Source organism: Belonocnema kinseyi, chromosome 6 (genome assembly GCF_010883055.1).
Source record: "Belonocnema kinseyi isolate 2016_QV_RU_SX_M_011 chromosome 6, B_treatae_v1, whole genome shotgun sequence".
NCBI lineage: Eukaryota > Metazoa > Arthropoda > Insecta > Hymenoptera > Cynipidae > Belonocnema > Belonocnema kinseyi.
Genome location: NC_046662.1, coordinates 84,928,241 through 84,945,787, shown reverse-complemented (window position 1 = coordinate 84,945,787; position 17,547 = coordinate 84,928,241). Strand labels below are relative to the sequence as shown.

Sequence of the window (17,547 nt, the reverse complement as noted above, 5' to 3'; positions counted from 1 at the left end):
CGCAAATAAAACAAAAGCTATGGTGTTCGAAGGAAAGAGTGAGAAAACACTATGCAATATTTTATTAAATGATGAGAGAATTGAACAAGTTGATAAGTTCGTCCTTTTGGTTAGAAAATTATTCTTGTTTGTTGAAAGTTCAACTTTTTGCTTGAGAATTCAACTATCTTGTTAAAAATTCATCTTTCTTGTTTAAAAATTATCTTTAAAACCCTTACACTTTTGTAGAAAATTCATCTTTCAAGGTAGACAAGTGTCATTTTCCTTACTAGAAAATGAATTTTTTGATGAAAATTCAACTGACTACTCAAAAATTTATCTTTTTGTCTTTAAAATTCAAATATTTGATTGAATTTTAATTTTATTTGTTTGAAATTTCGACCATTTGATTGAAAATGCATCTTTGTATGCTGAAAATTCAAGCATTTCTTTAAAAATCCAACAATTTTCTTAAAAGTCTAATTACTTTTGGAAAATTTAATTGTTTTGTTATAATCATAATTTTTTATCGAAAATTTAACTATGGTGTAAAAAATTCATTCATTGTGGTAGAAAATTCGTCTTTCGTTTGAAAAATTTTACCAATTAAATTAATTCTTAAACCATTTTTTGTAAAAATCATCTTTCTTACTGGAAAGCTCGTATATTTGGTCGTTAATGCAACTGTTCCACTAAGAATTATTTAAATTTTTTTCAGTTTAAAATTCATCTCAGTTGTTTAAAAATTTAACTATTTTGTTGAAAATGCAATTTATCTCGGCTTGAAATCTTAGAAGTTTAAAGTGTTTCATATTGAATTCAATACTTCATCCACATTAATTTATTTAAAAAGAACTTATAAACATAAAATCCGTCTTTAGCAAACAGCTACGTTACTCTCGTGGGAGGGCAGGGGTAAAAAAAATCCCAAAATTGATGATGTAGTTTGTGGATGACCCATAACTGGAAAAAGTCTCCATTTGACAAGAAAAATCTGAATTAGATTAGGAAGAATAAAAAATGTGCTAATTAGTTTAAAGACAAGTAAATTTACCCTGCTCGTGGAAAGGAAGGATTGAGGGTCTCCTCTCCAGGCAATGCCGGTTGCAACGTCCCTGTGTTCGTTGAAGCTTGCAAAAGGAATATAGGGTCTCCTAATGTCCCAGACGTTGATGCTACAGTCCACGACAAGGGCACAGCTTGCTATGTGAAATTTGCGTTGAGGCCTCCACTTGATTCGACCGACCGAAGCTATCGTATGAATCGTATATTCGCAAGCCGGTTTTGTTGATAAATCCCAAACCTAAATTAAAACACAACAACAATTCACCTTAAATTCCAGTTTCAAAATAGAATCCCAAGCTAATAATGATTTTAGGTTTGTATTATAATTCAATTAAAATGCAGTCTAATTTCTAATACTTTTATTGTTTTATCTCTGGAAGCGGTCGCCAGCCAATTGGCTTCAGGATGCCAATCACAAGCAAAAATGGGTCCACTGTGGGCTGCAAAGTGCTGGAAATATCGATCAGGTCGACGTAAATCCCACTGTTGAACATGGCCGTTTTCTGAAACTGCTGCGAAGGTGTGAGGCTGATGAGGTGAGAATTGCACATCTCGCACCGATTCCGTGTTACTAATAAACAAAATTTACATTTCCGAAAGATTAATTCCCCACTTATTTTCCAGAATATTTCAAGGTGTTCCAAGGAATTTCACACGAATTAAGGGATTTTATAGTATATCTAATTGAGCGCCCCGATTCCAGAGCGGGACATAACTCGGTAAAGTTACAACTAAAAATCGAAATTTGAAAATTTGATTTCTGAAGAATGCATTCTTTATATGAAATTAGATGACGCATCGTTTTTACTCCAGCGAAAAAGTTGTATCTATTATAGTTTTCTCTCTCGCTTATCGCCACACCTACCGTTTTCAGAATTTTTTGATGAAATTTTGAGATAATTCTCTCCAGAATATGCTTAGAATGATGGTATAAGTGAAAAGTTCATATGATTATTTATAAGAAAATAAAAAATTGTTACAGGCGGACTCAAAGGTAGGTACTGTGAGTGTTTCTGTCCGTCGAGTCGCGCACTCCAAGCTTTACATTCGCAATTATTTACCTATTCAGTTTTTTTAAAAAAGGTTTTCACAGAAAACTTTCTTATAGTTTTTTAAACAACTTCTTCACAGGAAGATTATATTTGCTCAAACTTCGCTCAATAAACAAAGCGACCAAAGATTATAAGCAATTGAATTCGCAGTGGCCTAGAAAAAAAATTTTTATTTTGTTATAAATAATTATATGAACTTTTCGCTCATATCATCATTCTAAGAATACTTTAGAGAGTTGAAATGAATTAATCCAACTTTGAAATTATAAATAATTTCAAGCTTTTATTATCGGTTATGATCATTTATTATAAAATAAGAGTTTACAACAACACTTTTGTGCCTTCTTCAGGTTAAAATTTTTTTCTAAAAATAATGTTATAAAGAGGTAAAAATAATATTTGAAAGTCAAGTTTAAAAACACAATAGAAAATTGTTTCAAATTGCGTACTTATAATTTAGTCATTATGAAAATTTATAGATGATTAAGTCCTTGTTGTGCAGGTGTTATTTTTCCAATTTCTAATCGAAAAAATCGTATTTAAAAAGAAGTGTTTTGTTTTAAAAACATTTTTAACCACTTTGGCTAAAATAAAATTAAGAATACATAAGTAGGGCACATTTGAAGACAATTTTTTTTACTGTATCGAGTATTGTCTCCAAATTTCAACAAAAACTTCCAAAAACTTTAGATATGACGATAAGCGAGAGACCAAAAATTAATTAAAAATCGACTTCAGAAAAAAACATCATTATCATGATTATCTCGAAAACTATGATAGATACAACTTTTTCTCTGGAGGAAAAAAATGCGGCATCTAATTTCCTATGAGAATGCATTCTTCAAAAATAAAATTTTCAAATTGCGATTTTTAGTTTCCAGAGGCCAACCTCCCCTTAACTTTACCGAGTTATAGCCCGTTCTGGAATCGGGTGACTTAATTCTTTCATGGGATTTACGATATTTTTAAGAAGTTAAGCATGATTTTAAGGGATTTCTAGAGAAATCGTTACATTCGCAATATTTAGGGGATTTTATAGGGCCTACAATTCAAAGGATCTACGGGATTTCAAAGATTTTAGGCTACTTTAAAATATTCCGAAGAATTTCAATATATTTTAAACACTTTAAGGGATTTCAAAGAATTTTATAGGAATTTCAAATATTTTAAATTCGACATTAAGGAATTTCTAGAGAACTTTGGAAAATAAATGAAATCAAATCAAATTTCAAGGAGCTTTCAGCGATTCAAAACATTTTAACATATTCCAAAGACTACTAGGGATTTCTATGATTCATTTTTTAGAGAAGTTTAATAAATAAGTTTTATTTCATTCATATTGAACAAATTTTTAATGATTTCTATTTATTTTAATGGGTTTTTGCGATGTCCAAAGACTTTAATGGATTTTAAGGGACGTCAGAAGTTTTCTAGAGAACTTTAAGGAATAAAATAAACTTGATTTTACGGGACTTTTACTTATTCAAAAATGTCAAGCAATTTTATGAATTATGTAAGATTTTCAAAAATTTCAAAAGATGTCACAGTATTTCACAAGTTCTAAGTGGTTTCATAGGACCGTCAATTACTTCAAAGTATTTATGTTTATGATTATAAGGATTTGAATGGACTTTAAGGGACTTCAATAGATTTCTAGAGAAGTTTAGGGAATAAAACAAATTGTATTTCAAGGAATTTTTACAAATTTCAGGAGATATGAAGGAACTAAAAAACGTTCAGTTATTTTAAAAGATTCTAAAGAATTTCAAGATATTTCAAAAATGTTAAGGAATGTTAAACAATTTTGTAGGGTTTCTAAATAGTCCAGGCATCTCGTACCGAAAAAGGGACTTCTTACCGAATTAAGTAGGTAATGCGTTTTTTGTTTGTTGTTAAAACGGTTTATTAAGGAGTCCTGATGAAAATTCCAAGTTTTTTAGAAATGACTACCATGAGTCCCAGAAATATTTTTATAAAAAGTTCCAAAAATCATGTTTCCATAAACTGATCCTACCCATCACATTCTAGACAAAATTTTTTAAAAACAAAATTAAACTAGAGGACATTCTGAAAAATTTGTTTAAAAATCTCCTATCTGAAATAGTTGCCGAGTTATGTTTCTTCAAAGAAACCGGATTTACAAAAAAGTGGCGACAAAAATTCTCTTTTTTGTTTCTGTACTTTTCAGGGTTTTCAGCGATTCTTAGGATTTTTGTCTCCTTTTTTTACATAAAATAATGAAATAACCACAAATTCCAATTTTTTTGCAAACATAAGTCGTCTTTGAAATCCTTAAAATCTTTGAAAAATCTTTTGAAATTTTTGTAAATTCATTGAAATCTCTTGAAGTACTTAACATTTTTGTGAAATCTTGAATTTGCTGTGAAATGTTTTGGAATATTTATAAATTTCTGTAAAATATTTGTCATCTTTAAAATCCTTGAAATCTTTGTAAGGGTTTTTAAAATCTTTTAAAATATTTAGGAAATCTTTAAAATATTTGTGAACGTTTTCATAAATCTTTGTGAAATATTTTGTGATCGTTTGAAATAAATGAAATCTGTTTAAATCGTCTCAAATCGTCTCAAATCGTCTCAAAATCGCATTCGTTTAAAATCATTAAACCATTTTTAATCTCTTTAAAAACTTAGAAGTCAGAAACATTTTTAAATTCTTTGAAATCTTTTGAAAGTTTTAAAATCTTTAGAGATATTCGCAATCTTGGTCAAATCTTTGAAATCTGGTGAGCACGCCTTTTTCAAATCTTTGAATTCCTTGCAATTTTTATGAAGTGTTGGAAATCTTTGGGACATTTTTATAAAATCTTTAAAATCTTTCTTAAATCTTTGTTTATGAAATCTTTTTTATTCATTGATATCATTGAATTATTTGAAATCTTAATGAAATCTTTCCAAATCTTCTAAAATTTTTTTAACATTTTGAAATGTTTTGAAGTATTTGAAATTTGGTGTGCTGTACCCTTTTAAAAATTTTTGAAATCCTTTAAATCTCATTAAAATTTCAAAAGCTTTGTAAAATAGTTGCGAAATATTTGAGATATGGTGTACACGACCTTATTAAACCATTAAAATCCGTGCAATTTTTTTAAATGTTCAAAATTCTTTGAAATATTTTGAAATCTTTCGTAATGTTTTATAATCTGGTGTACACTAAAAAACCAAGTGTTAAAAACCTTAAAAATCCGTTATATGGCCAAAGCTCATTCTAATTCTGAAACTGAATTAACATAGAAATTTTGAAGAAATAATTTTTATAATTTGCAATTTGAATATCAGAAAAAAATGTATACTTTAATATTCTACATTAGCGAAGACGAAATAAAAAATGTATAGAATTATTCACAATATCAAAGTATGTTCATTGCAACCTATTAAATAATTTGTAAAGTCTACCAAAAATGCCTAGAAATCTCTTTATTTATTCGCTGGATACCCTGGTAAGGACAGTTTTAAATTTTGCATTAAAGTCGCCTTCCTTCCTGTCTTCGACCTCAGTTTTTTTTGCTACTTAACCTATTTTTTAGAATTGTTTAAAAATAATTCATTAATAAAAATATTCAGGGCCTACCCACTTATTTTTTGATCATTTCAGGCCTGTTTGAGTCCTAGATAAGTAATAAACGTAATTATAATATTAATTTGTTTTTACCTATAAAATGTTTTCGCTGCTTCTGAAATTCTCAGATCAAAACACTTCATCGTTCCATCTTGTGATCCTGATATCAGCCACATAGGTTCGGTTATGTGAAAACTCACTTTATTCACAGTTCTTTTATGATCCCCAAAAACATGTTCTTGTTTTGATCGAGATGCTTTATTCAAATTCCATAAGACGACTGCTCCATTCGTTGCGGCCGTCGCTAGTATGTGATCTGTAATCAGTTTATTCCTTTAAAGTTTGCGACATATATAATAATTGATCAGTTCGAAGGGTTTAAAATCGAAGTTTTAATTCTGTACAATTAGTAAGAGAACTTACCGTCTATAAGATTCCATGCAACATCGTTACATGAAAAATTCAAGTTTAAGTTTTTCCCCACTCGAAGATTAATAGTTTCCTCAAATCTGTCCTCGTGTAACGTAAATATTTTGAATACTGTAAAAATTAAAAATATACATCAGTCCAAGTTTCTCTTCATTATTCTTACAGGATATCCACTCAAATCCTGTTTAAAAAATTCCCTGATAATTCCAAGTTTCTTTCCAGGTATTTATAGACCTCTTCAGGAATAATTTTTCAAAGCAAATTCGTATTTTTTACTTAGAATTTCAAAAGTTGGACAGGCATTTAAACTATTTAATTCAAAAGGAACTTTCTGGTGGAAAATTGAACTCTTTTGTTTACAACTCTTGTTTTTGTTTAAAAATTCAAAAATTTATTAGAAAATTCAAATATTCGGTTGCAAATTAAATTGTTTGTTGAAAATTGTCTATTTTGCAGAAAATTAGATTTCTTGTCTCGAAAATTCAACAATTCAGTTGAATTTTCTTCTACTTGGCGGAAAAATTCTTCTTAGTTAAAATTCAACGCGTTGGTTGAAAATTCGTTTTTGTTTTGAAAATCCATCTCTTTTTGTAGAAATGTCATCTTTTTTTTTGGAAATCCAACCTTTTTGTAAAAAATGCCTCTATTTAGTTTAAAATGAACGTTTAAGTTGAAAATTCATATATTAAGGTTCAAAATTAAACTTTTTGGCCAACTGTCTTGTTAAAAATTCATCTTTTGAGTTTGAAACTTCAACTATTTGGTTGCAAATTAACTTGTTTGTTGAAAATGAACTTTTTGTCGAAAATTAGTCTTTTTGGCTTGAAAATTCAATTCCACTGAATTTTTGTATTCATGACTGAAAAAATTTTTTCTTATTGTATAAATTTTATCTTTTTTGTAAGAATTAATCTATTTAGTTGAAAGTTACAGTTTTTGTTAAAAATTCATATATTCAGATTAAAAATTAAACTTTTTTGTAAAATATATTCGTCTTATTATATTAAAATTTTTTTAATTTAGTAAAAAAATTTGCTATTTGGTTGACAATTCAACTGTTTGGTTATAAATTATCTTTCCTATTTGATTTAAAATTGATATATTTTATTGAAAATTATATTTTCTTATTGACTGAAAATTAACTTTTTGAATTGAAATTTAACTCTGCCATTGAAAATTCATCTTTTTTGTATAAAAATTTATCTCTTGGTAGAAATTTAATGGTTTTCGGTTGAAAATTTAACTGCATGATAAAAAGTTAATCTGGTTTGATTGAGGATTCAACTGTTTTATTGATTTTTTTTAAACTAGAAAATTCAACTATTTGGTTGAAAAATAGCTCTTTTTTTGAAAATTCATCTTTTGGCTTGATAATTTAACAACTTAATTAAATTTGTTTCTTTTTGACTTAAAAGTTCTTAATAGTTCAAAATTCAACACTTTTGTTAAAAATTCGTATTTGGTTTAAAAATTCATCTCATTTAAAGAAATCTCATATTTTTTGTTGAAAATTCAACTTTTTGTAGAATATATTCCTCTAATTGGCTTGTAATTTTCAGTTTGATAGAAAATTGTACTATTTTATTAAAAATTAACTTATTTGTTGATTTTTCTCTTGTTGACTGAAAAAAACAACACTTGTAGAAAATTTGTCTTTTTGGCTTAAATATTCATCCCTTTTCGTAGAAATTTAATCTTTTTGTTTTAAATATGCAACTTTTTTACAAAAAAAAAAATTTTTTTCATTGAAAATTCAATTAATTTGTAGAAAATTACATTTTTGTTGAAAAATTAAAACTTTTATATATATATATATATATATATATATGCTTGAAAATTTAAGTTTTTGGTTGAAAATGAACTATTTTGTTGAAAATTAAATTATTGTTGGAAACACATATTTCTGGTTTAAAGATTCATCTCTTTTAGTATAAATCGAATCTTTTTTCTTAAAAAATGGAAAACTTTGTATTTCATCAAATGAAAATTCGTAATTTTTCGTAGAAAATAAACATTTTTTTGTTAAAAATTCCACAATTTGAAAAGTAATCGGTTTTAGTTGATAATTCAACTATTTTGTTGGGAATTAATCTTTCTTAGTTGAAAATGTAACTGCGTGGTTGAGAGTGGAACTATTTTGTTGAAATTTCGTCTTTCAGGGCGATCGAAAAATGTCGCTTCGAAAAAAATCACCTGACATTTCAAGTTTTTCCGGGTAGATAAAAATTCCCGAACAATTCCAGGTTTTCCACGTGAGTAGAAACCCTGTATTTTCAAGTTTAATTTTATTTAAACGAAATTCAACTTAATTTTAAAATCATGGTTTTTTGACATTATATACACAATATAAGTAACAAATGAATTAAAAAATAAAAAATAAGTTCTTAGAAATGTATAAACACTTTCTCACCATTTCGACCAGCAATAACAACTTGACCATTATCTCTGTTGAGAGCCAAGGCATTTGCCGGGCCTTCCTGCGCCACAAACGTAGTTCTCGAAGTCATATTTAACTTTTTTAAATTAAAAAAGACTACATTTCAACATAATAAGGCACATAATAACACCTTTTTAATCAACATTACACCGTAAGCTCCAAATATATGACATGCTCCTCTCGCCTATAAACTATAAGACTTGGAAGTAAACAATGATCCGACGAGAATGCACCTTTTTACTGTTTATTGATCCTTGATTTTTATATTCACTATGTGTATTTGTTTCAAAGTTGCAACGTGAAACATGTGAAATCACAACAAGAAAACAGAGACTTATAGGTTACATTTGGCCACAACTGCACTCCGACACTAAACTCAGACATATATTTTACGATATTATAATTAATATTAACTTCATTTCCCATTATTTGATTTTTATAACGAAACTTAATTATATTGAGAATGAGATTTGAAACGCAACTTGAAAAAAAATATATATTTATTAACAACTTAGGTTATCCGATCAGCCGTGTTTTTCTTGCGTCACTAGCGCCACCGTAACATCTAATAAGGATATCCAACATCGTAATAAAAAATGTATTTTTAAAATTAATAAAAAATAGTCAAACTTAAAATATCATTTTTAACAGAATGGTCAGAAATAATTAAAATACAATACCTTAATATAATGTTCTATTTTATTATCATAAATTAATTTAATTAATGGAATTCAATATTGAAACTTTTAATAAAAACGTTGGCACTCTTGTCAGTTCTGAAATTAGGGACCCTGACTTTTTTCTGTTATGCAATCGGCCGTCGACTAAAGTAGATATCCACCTCGTTTTTGTTGCAAAAATACTTACGTAAAAATGGCAGCGAACAAGATCAGTGTCATTGTGAGTTTATAAATTATACTTTTTACTCCAGGATTAAAATTGAATAAAAAAGTGGTCATATTTTGCGACTTTTTCTCACATTTTATTAACTTAACCTACAATTCTCCTCTTAATTTTCAGGCTAGATCTTTTTCTTCTGCTTCTGCAGGGACACAAATGGTCAAGGTAAAAAATTACATATTAATAGTTTATAGATTACAACACTATTTATTGATTCTAAAGTGACAATTGCCTATATAAAGTTGATGTCAAAAGTGTCGTTGGAATGATGAGGGTTTAATTTTTTCTTTTTTTTTTTTGTACAGCCTCCTATTCAAGTTTTTGGTTTAGAAGGTCGCTATGCCTCTGCACTTTACTCCGCTGCCAGTAAACAGAAAACCCTTGATGTCGTCGAAAAGGATTTAATCAAAATGCAGGTAAGATTGGCATTTTAAAAATATTTTAACCTCAAAGTATCGAAATTGCGAAACATTCGTAAGATATCCTTTTGCACTTTTGTCTGGTTCAAAAAAGTATTTTAAGCAAGGGCGAATCCAGAGAGGAGCGATTGGATCCCCCCCCCCTCCTCGACCCTTGTGTCTATCGTAATTTTTGACGCCTAAATATTTTTCTTATGAATGAACAAAGTAGTTCAAATTTTAAACCAGTAGTTGCGAATTTTCAACCCAATAAGATGAATTCTCAAAATAATAGATAATTTTCGAGATAAATAGTTTCATTTTTAGTCAAGAAGATTATTTTTTTTCCAAAAAATACGAATTTTTAACAAAATTCCCAAAGCACATATATTTCTATATAAATATTTGGATGTTTAAACCATAAAAATCAATTTTTAATAAAAAATGGAATACTTAAATTTTATTTTGTAAAAAATTAATCTTTAGCACACATTTTTACCAAACTGTTGAATTTTCAAGCCAAAAAGACGAGTTTTCTATACAAAACAGTTGAATTTTCAACCCTAAAATATGAAGGTTACAAAAATAAAGTTAACGTTCAATCAAATAGTTCAATTTTAAATTACAAATAATAGTTTTTAATCCAAAAAATTAATTTTTAACCAAATTGATGAATTCCCAAGACAAAATAAGTCATTTTTTTATAGAAAATAATTGCATTCTCAACCCTAAAAAAATATGAAGTTTCAATAAAAAAGTTAATTTTCATTCAAATATTTAAATTCTAATTTTAAAAAATTAGTTTTAAATCTAGAAAACACGATCGAAAGTAAACAAAAAGACGAGTTATCTATACAAAACAGTGGGATTTTTTACCCGAAAATATGAAATTTCAACAATAATATTCATTTTCAACCAAGTCGATACATTTTCACTTGAAAAAATTAATTTTTATCCTAAGAAAGTGAAGTTTCAAAAAATTAGTTCAGTTTTCAACACAAGAGATGAATTTTATACTAAAATTATAAATTTCTACAACAAAAAATTATTATTACAAAAATTATTTTAACTTTCAACGAAAGAGTTATATTTTAATACGAAAAGATTAATTTTTTATAAGAAATATAACAGTTGATATTTCAATTTAAAAATTTAATTTTAAATATAAAAAAATTGAAATTAACCCAAAACACGAGTTTTCAACTAAAGAGTTTATCTTCAACCAAAACAGAATAATTTCCAACCAAATGGTGGAGTTTTTAGTCTAAAAATGATCAATTTTCAACCAAAAATGGCATCCTTAAATTTTCACTGGAAAAAAAACTTTCAATTTAAAAAGCGAATTTTTCACAAAGCAGTTGAGTTTTCTACCAAATAGTAGAATTTTAAAGCCAAAAAATTATTTTTCTACAAAACAGTTGAATTTTCAACCAAAAATCTACGTTTCAACCAAGTAGATAAATTTTTGGTTAAAAAAATTAATTTTCACTCCAAAAAATTAGGTAAGTTTTGAACTAGAAGTGAATTTTTAATACAAAATATTAAAAGTTGATATTTCAATAAAAAAATTAATTTAAAAAAAAAACCAATTGAATTTAACCAAAAACGATGAATTTTCAACCAAATAGTTGAATCCTCATGAAAAACAGTTGTGTTTTTTCAACCCAAAAATATGAATTTTCATTTAAAAGCATTCATTTTTACTCCAAAAAAGTTAACAGTATTTCGGTTTTCTACCCAAGAGATGAATTTTATACTGAAATTCTTTACAAAAAAAATAAATTTTCAAGAAAGTAGTTCAACTTTCAACCAAGCATCTTTATTTAAACATATAATAGAAACCGAAAAAAATGAATTTTCAAGAAAATAGATTAATTTGCAACCAAACAGTTGCAACAGAATGCATTAAATTTAAATCATGTAGTTATAAATTGAAACAAGAAGATTAATTTTCTACTAAAAGTTTTCTACCTAACTAGTGTTTTCAAACCAAAAAGATGATTTTTCTACAAAATAGTTGAATTGTCAACCCGAAAATATGAATTTTCAACCAAAATGGTACTCCACGTAAGACAGCATTGAAAAGCCTACGAAATTTATCCACGGTACCATATATGCACGTGCTTGCCGATTTTATTATGAATGTGCAAACTATAATTGACAAATATTCGTTGAAGAAAATTCACAATCGCCTCCTGCGAAAAATTGTATGGATCTTTCCTTGACTTTAAAACGATTGAGCAATTCCATGTAAAATCATCTGAAGAATTTCCGCTATTGTAAACAACTTTGATGATGTGTTGAAAGAAAAACCTTAAAATAATTGTTGAAAAATTAACAAACTTGTAGGAGATATTCAAAATTGCAAATTTTGTTCCTTTTTTGCTTTCTCATAGAGGAAGCTTTGTAATGGTGACATTTTCGAAAAAAATTAATTCATTTAATCAAACGTTCCTCAATTTAAGAATGGCTAATACAATGTTCTAAGCAATTGCCCGGATTTGTAGATTTGTGTGGGTGTCACACTTTTTCGCGAACACGATAACTTGAAAATGGTTGGAAATAATATCTTGAAACTGATGGAAGGTTAAAAAAATATATTTATTGCATTTTTTAGTATTTATATGTTAAAAATAGGTTTTTTATAGTAAAAATCTTTTTATTACCATAATTCAAACTTGATGCAAGAATAAAAAAGATTTTTTGGCGCGAGACGAATCGATTTACCACTTTGAGTGCTTTAATTTGCAGCTCAGTTTTTATTACTCCAAATGGACATTTTTTTCAGCTTTAGAGTTCGAGTTTTTAAATTTCATTGACAGTGAAAAATGTTTAAGAATTGGAGAAAACCCCGGGTAATGACCGTGATCTTTTTGTGTAAAACGGCCACCCTGAAGAAGTTTTTGAAATTTTTTGTTATCAAAAAATATTTCTTTAAAACTGCGTATTATTAGGAATAATAACACAGGCCGACAAAATTTGGCCGACCTTCAAACTTAGATGCTGGAGTATACTTTTTCCGAAGGTTTTTGGTGCGCTAAATTCGAATCTGAGGCCCAAATTGCTCAATTGTCTCTGGTTTCCGAGATATCCTAACCTGAATGTGCAAAAATGGCTATTTGGGGCTATATTTAAAGTTATGTAGCATCCCGAGATTTCTTTTTTCCAAAAAAATGTCCAATATTTTGAATTCAGCGTACCAAAACTCTTTGGAAAAATTAAAATCTTAAAATCTTAGCGGACTGTCTAATTAAAAAAAATACAACTTAATATAAAATTTTCAATTTTGAATATCCTAAGTTTAATTTTTTTTTTCATTTTCATTTAAATTACTAACAATAGCTGGAATTCTTCAGATTATTTGACATGGAATGACTCGATTGATAACGAATACTTGATGCGAATTTTATTCTCTTAAATGTTACTATATTCTTATATTCTTTATAGGGTTTGTTTAAGACGGACTTGAAGCTCGCAGAGTTCGTAAAAGATCCATCGATCAAACGCCAATTTAAGGTGGATGCTTTCACTCAAATTGGTGCCTCTGCCAAACTAAATCCAGCCACGTCAAATCTTTTGTGTCTGCTCGCTGAGAATGGACGTCTCGGTAAAGTGAATCAAGTAATTAATGCCTTCAAAATAATAATGGCAGCAAATCGAGGCGAAGTCGTCTGCGAAGTAGTCACCGCAAAACCTTTGGATGCAGACACAAAAACAAAACTTGAAAGCACTCTCAAGTCGTTCTTGTCGAAAGGCCAGACGATTTTGCTCACCGCCAAAGTTGACCCTGCAATTATCGGTGGAATGATTGTTTCTATCGACGACAAATATGTCGACATGAGTGTAGCTACTAAAATTAAGAAGTACACTGACATCATCACCACCGCTGTTTAGGTTGTACAATCAAATCTGGTGCTTATTAGTGACTTCAAATTATGTTCATCATAATGAAATGCTCTTAGATGTTGAAAATATCGTGGATCGTCTCTGGAGACGACGGCCTTTGCGTCAAAAAAGATCTTTCAATGTCGAATCTGTAACTAAAATGATGAGGCGGAAACTCTTGAAAATAAAGTTCATTCTTTCGAGAGCAAAGATTTTTTTATTGATTAAACTCAGGGTTGCTACAGAAGTATGCTTTCAAAATTCCATGACATCCAGGTTTTCCAGGTCTAGTTTTGAAAAAATTCTAGTTCTACTTTTACAAAAATCAAGTCCTTGTACATGGTTTCCGGCTGCCTTGAAAACCTGAGTCTTCGAGATTTTTTGTAAACCTTAAAAACCTGGACATCTTGAATTTTTCACGAGAACCTTGAATTTTTGTTTTGCTTTTAAAAGAGTATCAGATTTCAAAAGGTTACAGAATAATTCTATTGATTTCAAAATATTTAAAAACTTTTATTATAATATTTAAAAGGATTTTGAACATTTCAAAAATATTTTACGGACTTCAAAGAATTAAAAAGGATTGAAGGATTTGAAAAAGGCATGTAGACAATATTTCAAAGATTTTTAAAATGTTCAAAGATTTCAAGGATTAAAAAAATTTTAAAAAGAGTACAGCACACCAGATGTCCAAGATTTTAAACAATTTCAAAATGTTTTAGAGGATTTCACAAAGATTTCAAATATTTTAATAATTTTAAATGAATATACAAGATTTCAGAAAGATTTCACAAATATTTCAAAGATTTTACCAAAATTTGAAAAGATTTCAAGGATTTTCAATCAGATTTCGGAACATTTCAAATATTTTCAATGATTCAAAATTTTTTTAGAAGATTTCAACTATTTTAATTACTTCAAATGATTACAAAAGATTCTAGAAAGATTTTACGAGGATTTCACCCAAATTACATAGAGATGTCAAAAGAATACAAGAATTTCAAGGATGTCAAAACATTGCAAAGGTTTTAAATAATTTCCAAATTCGTAGAATATTTCAAGACTTCACAAAGATTTCAAATATTTCAAATATTTCAATGATTTCAAACAAATACAAAACATGTAGAAAAGATTTCAAAAATTTCACAACAATTTAAATCATTTCAAAGGTGCCAAAGAAATTTAATGTTTCATCTTTTACATGAAACTTAAAAAACTTGATTTCTTGACTTGAAATTTGGAAAAGTCCTTGAATTTTGTGCCTAGGAATCGCTGGACTGCCTGTTTAGGAAATTTTTTCCAGTTTAATATACAGGGTGTCTGTTAATATTCACCCATCAAATTCCCGATTTTTTTCTGGTCCTGAATATCAAATCTCTGCTTGCTAAAAGCATGAATAAAACGCATTTAACATATGGTTTTCCTATGTTTTTAATAATTCTAAATTTTTTTTTACAATTTGAGATAAATTAGACACTGTCATTGTAAATTTCGTTTTACATGGTAAATGTAAAATTCACTTAGTTATGAAGTAAATAATTCTTACAATGGTTCCTTGTAATAACTCATCAATCTACATTTTGTTTAGAAAACTGCCAAATTTTTACAAAGATTTTAATTGTTTTTGAATCTTCAAAAATTACTCGATTTTTTTCTAAAATTTTGTATAATGTTACAAAATTGAATAATTTGATTAAAAATCTTTTATATTCTTTTTCAGAACTTTAGGAAATCATTTGAAATTTGTTGATGTATTTTTCAATTTTCTCTCAAAATTCATTTTTCAAACAAAACAAAAATATTTGATATTTTCCCATGAATCTTATGAAACTGTTTTTATTCCCTTAAGCAATGTCAGAATTAAGCAAAAAAATCAAATTTTCACCAAGAAAAAAAAAATTGTATACAAAATAGTTTAGTTTTTAACCCGAAAATATGATTTTTCAGCCAAAAAGCTGATTTAACCAAATAGATGGATTTTCAACTAAAATTATGAATCTTCTATCAAGAAAATGAATTTTTAACTAAGCAGTTCGACTTTGAACCAATTAGTTTAATTTTTAACCAAAAAACTTTAATTCTTTACTAGAAATGTAATAATCGATATTTCAACTAATAATATTTTTATTTCAAATCATTCTAAAAATGACGAATTTTCAACAATTATGTGAAATTTATTGAATTTTCAATTAAAAATTTAAATTATTTATAATTTCCCCATGAATCTTACGAAATTTTTTTGGTTTTCTTGAAACTTTTCCAAAATTCTTAAAAGAGTTCGAAATATTAAAAAGTTCACATTTTGTTCAAAAAAATTTGAAATATTTTCAAATTTTTAACTGTTTTTGAATCTAACGAAACCTTCTGAATACCTTTTACAATTATTTTGATTATTTATTATTTAAATTTGTATTACTTAGTTTTTTTAATTTGTTCATCACATTAAAAAAAAACATTCTACATAAACTTCCAAGCCTTCTAAACAAAATTTTTAATGAGTAGTAATTTTTCCTAAAATTTTTGTTTGATTCTGCAAATAATTTCATGTTTAAAAAAGAATTTAATTAATATTCTAAATGTTTTTGACTTTTTTGGAAATGTTTTGCAATGTTTCTAAATATTCTTATAAAATAATTTTTTAAATGAAAAATAAATAAAGTTTTCCCAGAAATCTTATAAGAACATTTTATTATCTTAAAACCATTCAAAATTCTTAAGAAACTTCTAAGCTGTTTGTTCAAAATTCTCAGCAATCCAAAATTTGTTTTCAATTTTTTGAAAAGTTTTTTAAAATTATTTTCGAATTTTTTATAAAATTTTGGAATCTTCATAAATTGAAAATTTTTGCTTGATTCAGTTTTTCTAAAAAAATGTAATTTTTGGCAAATAAACAAATTTGTTTTAAAATCTTAATTTTCAACAAATATTTACTTTTTTAACCAAAAAGATTAATATTCTACCAAGAACATTAATTTCATATAAAAAAAACGAATTTTCAACAAATTGCATACATTTTCCACTAAACAGTTTGAACAGTGGATGTTGTCAAATTTTATTTTTGAAAATTAATTTTCAATGACAAGAAAAGCATTTTCTACAAAGCAGTTTAATTTTACAGTTAAAAAAATTAATTTTGAATCAAAGTCAAAACGAATATTATAACCAAAGATTATAATAATTGATGTAATAATTGATATTTCGAAGAATAAATATTTCCATTTAAATTAAAAAAAAATAGATTCAACAAGTAAAGACGAATTTTTAACAAAAAATACTTTAATCCTACGATTTTTCTTCAGCAAAAGAATATTTAAATTTTCAGTAAAAAAAATTATAACAAAAATATCAAAGATTTTTTACCTAAAATTATCAATTTTCGACAACGAAAAAAAACATTTTAAGGGATTAGTTCTACATTTCAACAAAGGTGTTGAATTTGAACCCAAAAATATGAATTTTCAATGAAAAATGTTATAGTTGAGATTTCAATAATAAGACATTTTTATTTAAAATAAAAAATAGTGGGATTTAACCAATAAAGTCGAATTTATAACAACATACATAAATTTTCTACCAATTTGTTTTATCTCCAACCCACAAAATAGCGAGTTTTTTTACAAAGCAATTGAAAATATTCTTCCTGAAAATCTGAATTTTTAACAAAAAAATTTAATTTCAACCGAAACAGATATTGAATTTTCAGTTTATAAACATTATCCCCCCACCCGCAATTAATTTTCTAATAAAATTATGAACCTTCAACAAACAAAAAAAAAAGAATTTTAATTTAAAATGAAGAAAAAGCGAAGTTAACTAAAAAAGGTGA

At 27.1% G+C, this 17,547-nt stretch overlaps 2 protein-coding genes across 2 annotated transcripts in view; one reads left to right on the top strand and one right to left on the bottom strand.

Moving 5' to 3' along the window:
- LOC117174944 (GATOR complex protein WDR24) overlaps positions 1–9,062 on the bottom strand; it is a 24,031-nt gene extending 14,969 nt beyond the window's left edge. The window contains exons 1-5 of the mRNA XM_033364407.1: positions 8,512–9,062; positions 6,096–6,212; positions 5,766–5,988; positions 1,402–1,615; positions 1,034–1,282 (exon numbers count right to left, since the gene is read on the bottom strand). Of these exons, the coding sequence (XP_033220298.1) occupies positions 1,034–1,282; positions 1,402–1,615; positions 5,766–5,988; positions 6,096–6,212; positions 8,512–8,608 (900 nt within the window). The 5' untranslated portion in view covers positions 8,609–9,062. The remainder of the gene's footprint in view (positions 1–1,033; positions 1,283–1,401; positions 1,616–5,765; positions 5,989–6,095; positions 6,213–8,511) is intronic.
- Positions 9,063–9,299: 237 nt separating this feature from the next.
- On the top strand, positions 9,300–13,927 carry LOC117174955 (ATP synthase subunit O, mitochondrial). The gene is made up of 4 exons (XM_033364422.1): positions 9,300–9,438; positions 9,559–9,603; positions 9,744–9,854; positions 13,284–13,927. The coding sequence occupies exons 1-4, from the start codon at positions 9,412–9,414 to the stop codon at positions 13,728–13,730; spliced, it is 630 nt and encodes a 209-aa protein (XP_033220313.1). The 5' UTR covers positions 9,300–9,411; the 3' UTR covers positions 13,731–13,927.
- Positions 13,928–17,547: the final 3,620 nt, after the last annotated feature.

Bases quoted from the DNA above. Each gene is read 5' to 3' on its own strand.
- LOC117174955 (XM_033364422.1), top strand. From the start codon at position 9,412: ATGGCAGCGAACAAGATCAGTGTCATT. The intron at 9,439-9,558 runs GTGAGTTTATAA...CTTAATTTTCAG, and splicing joins CGAACAAGATCAGTGTCATT to GCTAGATCTTTTTCTTCTGC. The intron at 9,855-13,283 runs GTAAGATTGGCA...TATTCTTTATAG, and splicing joins AGGATTTAATCAAAATGCAG to GGTTTGTTTAAGACGGACTT.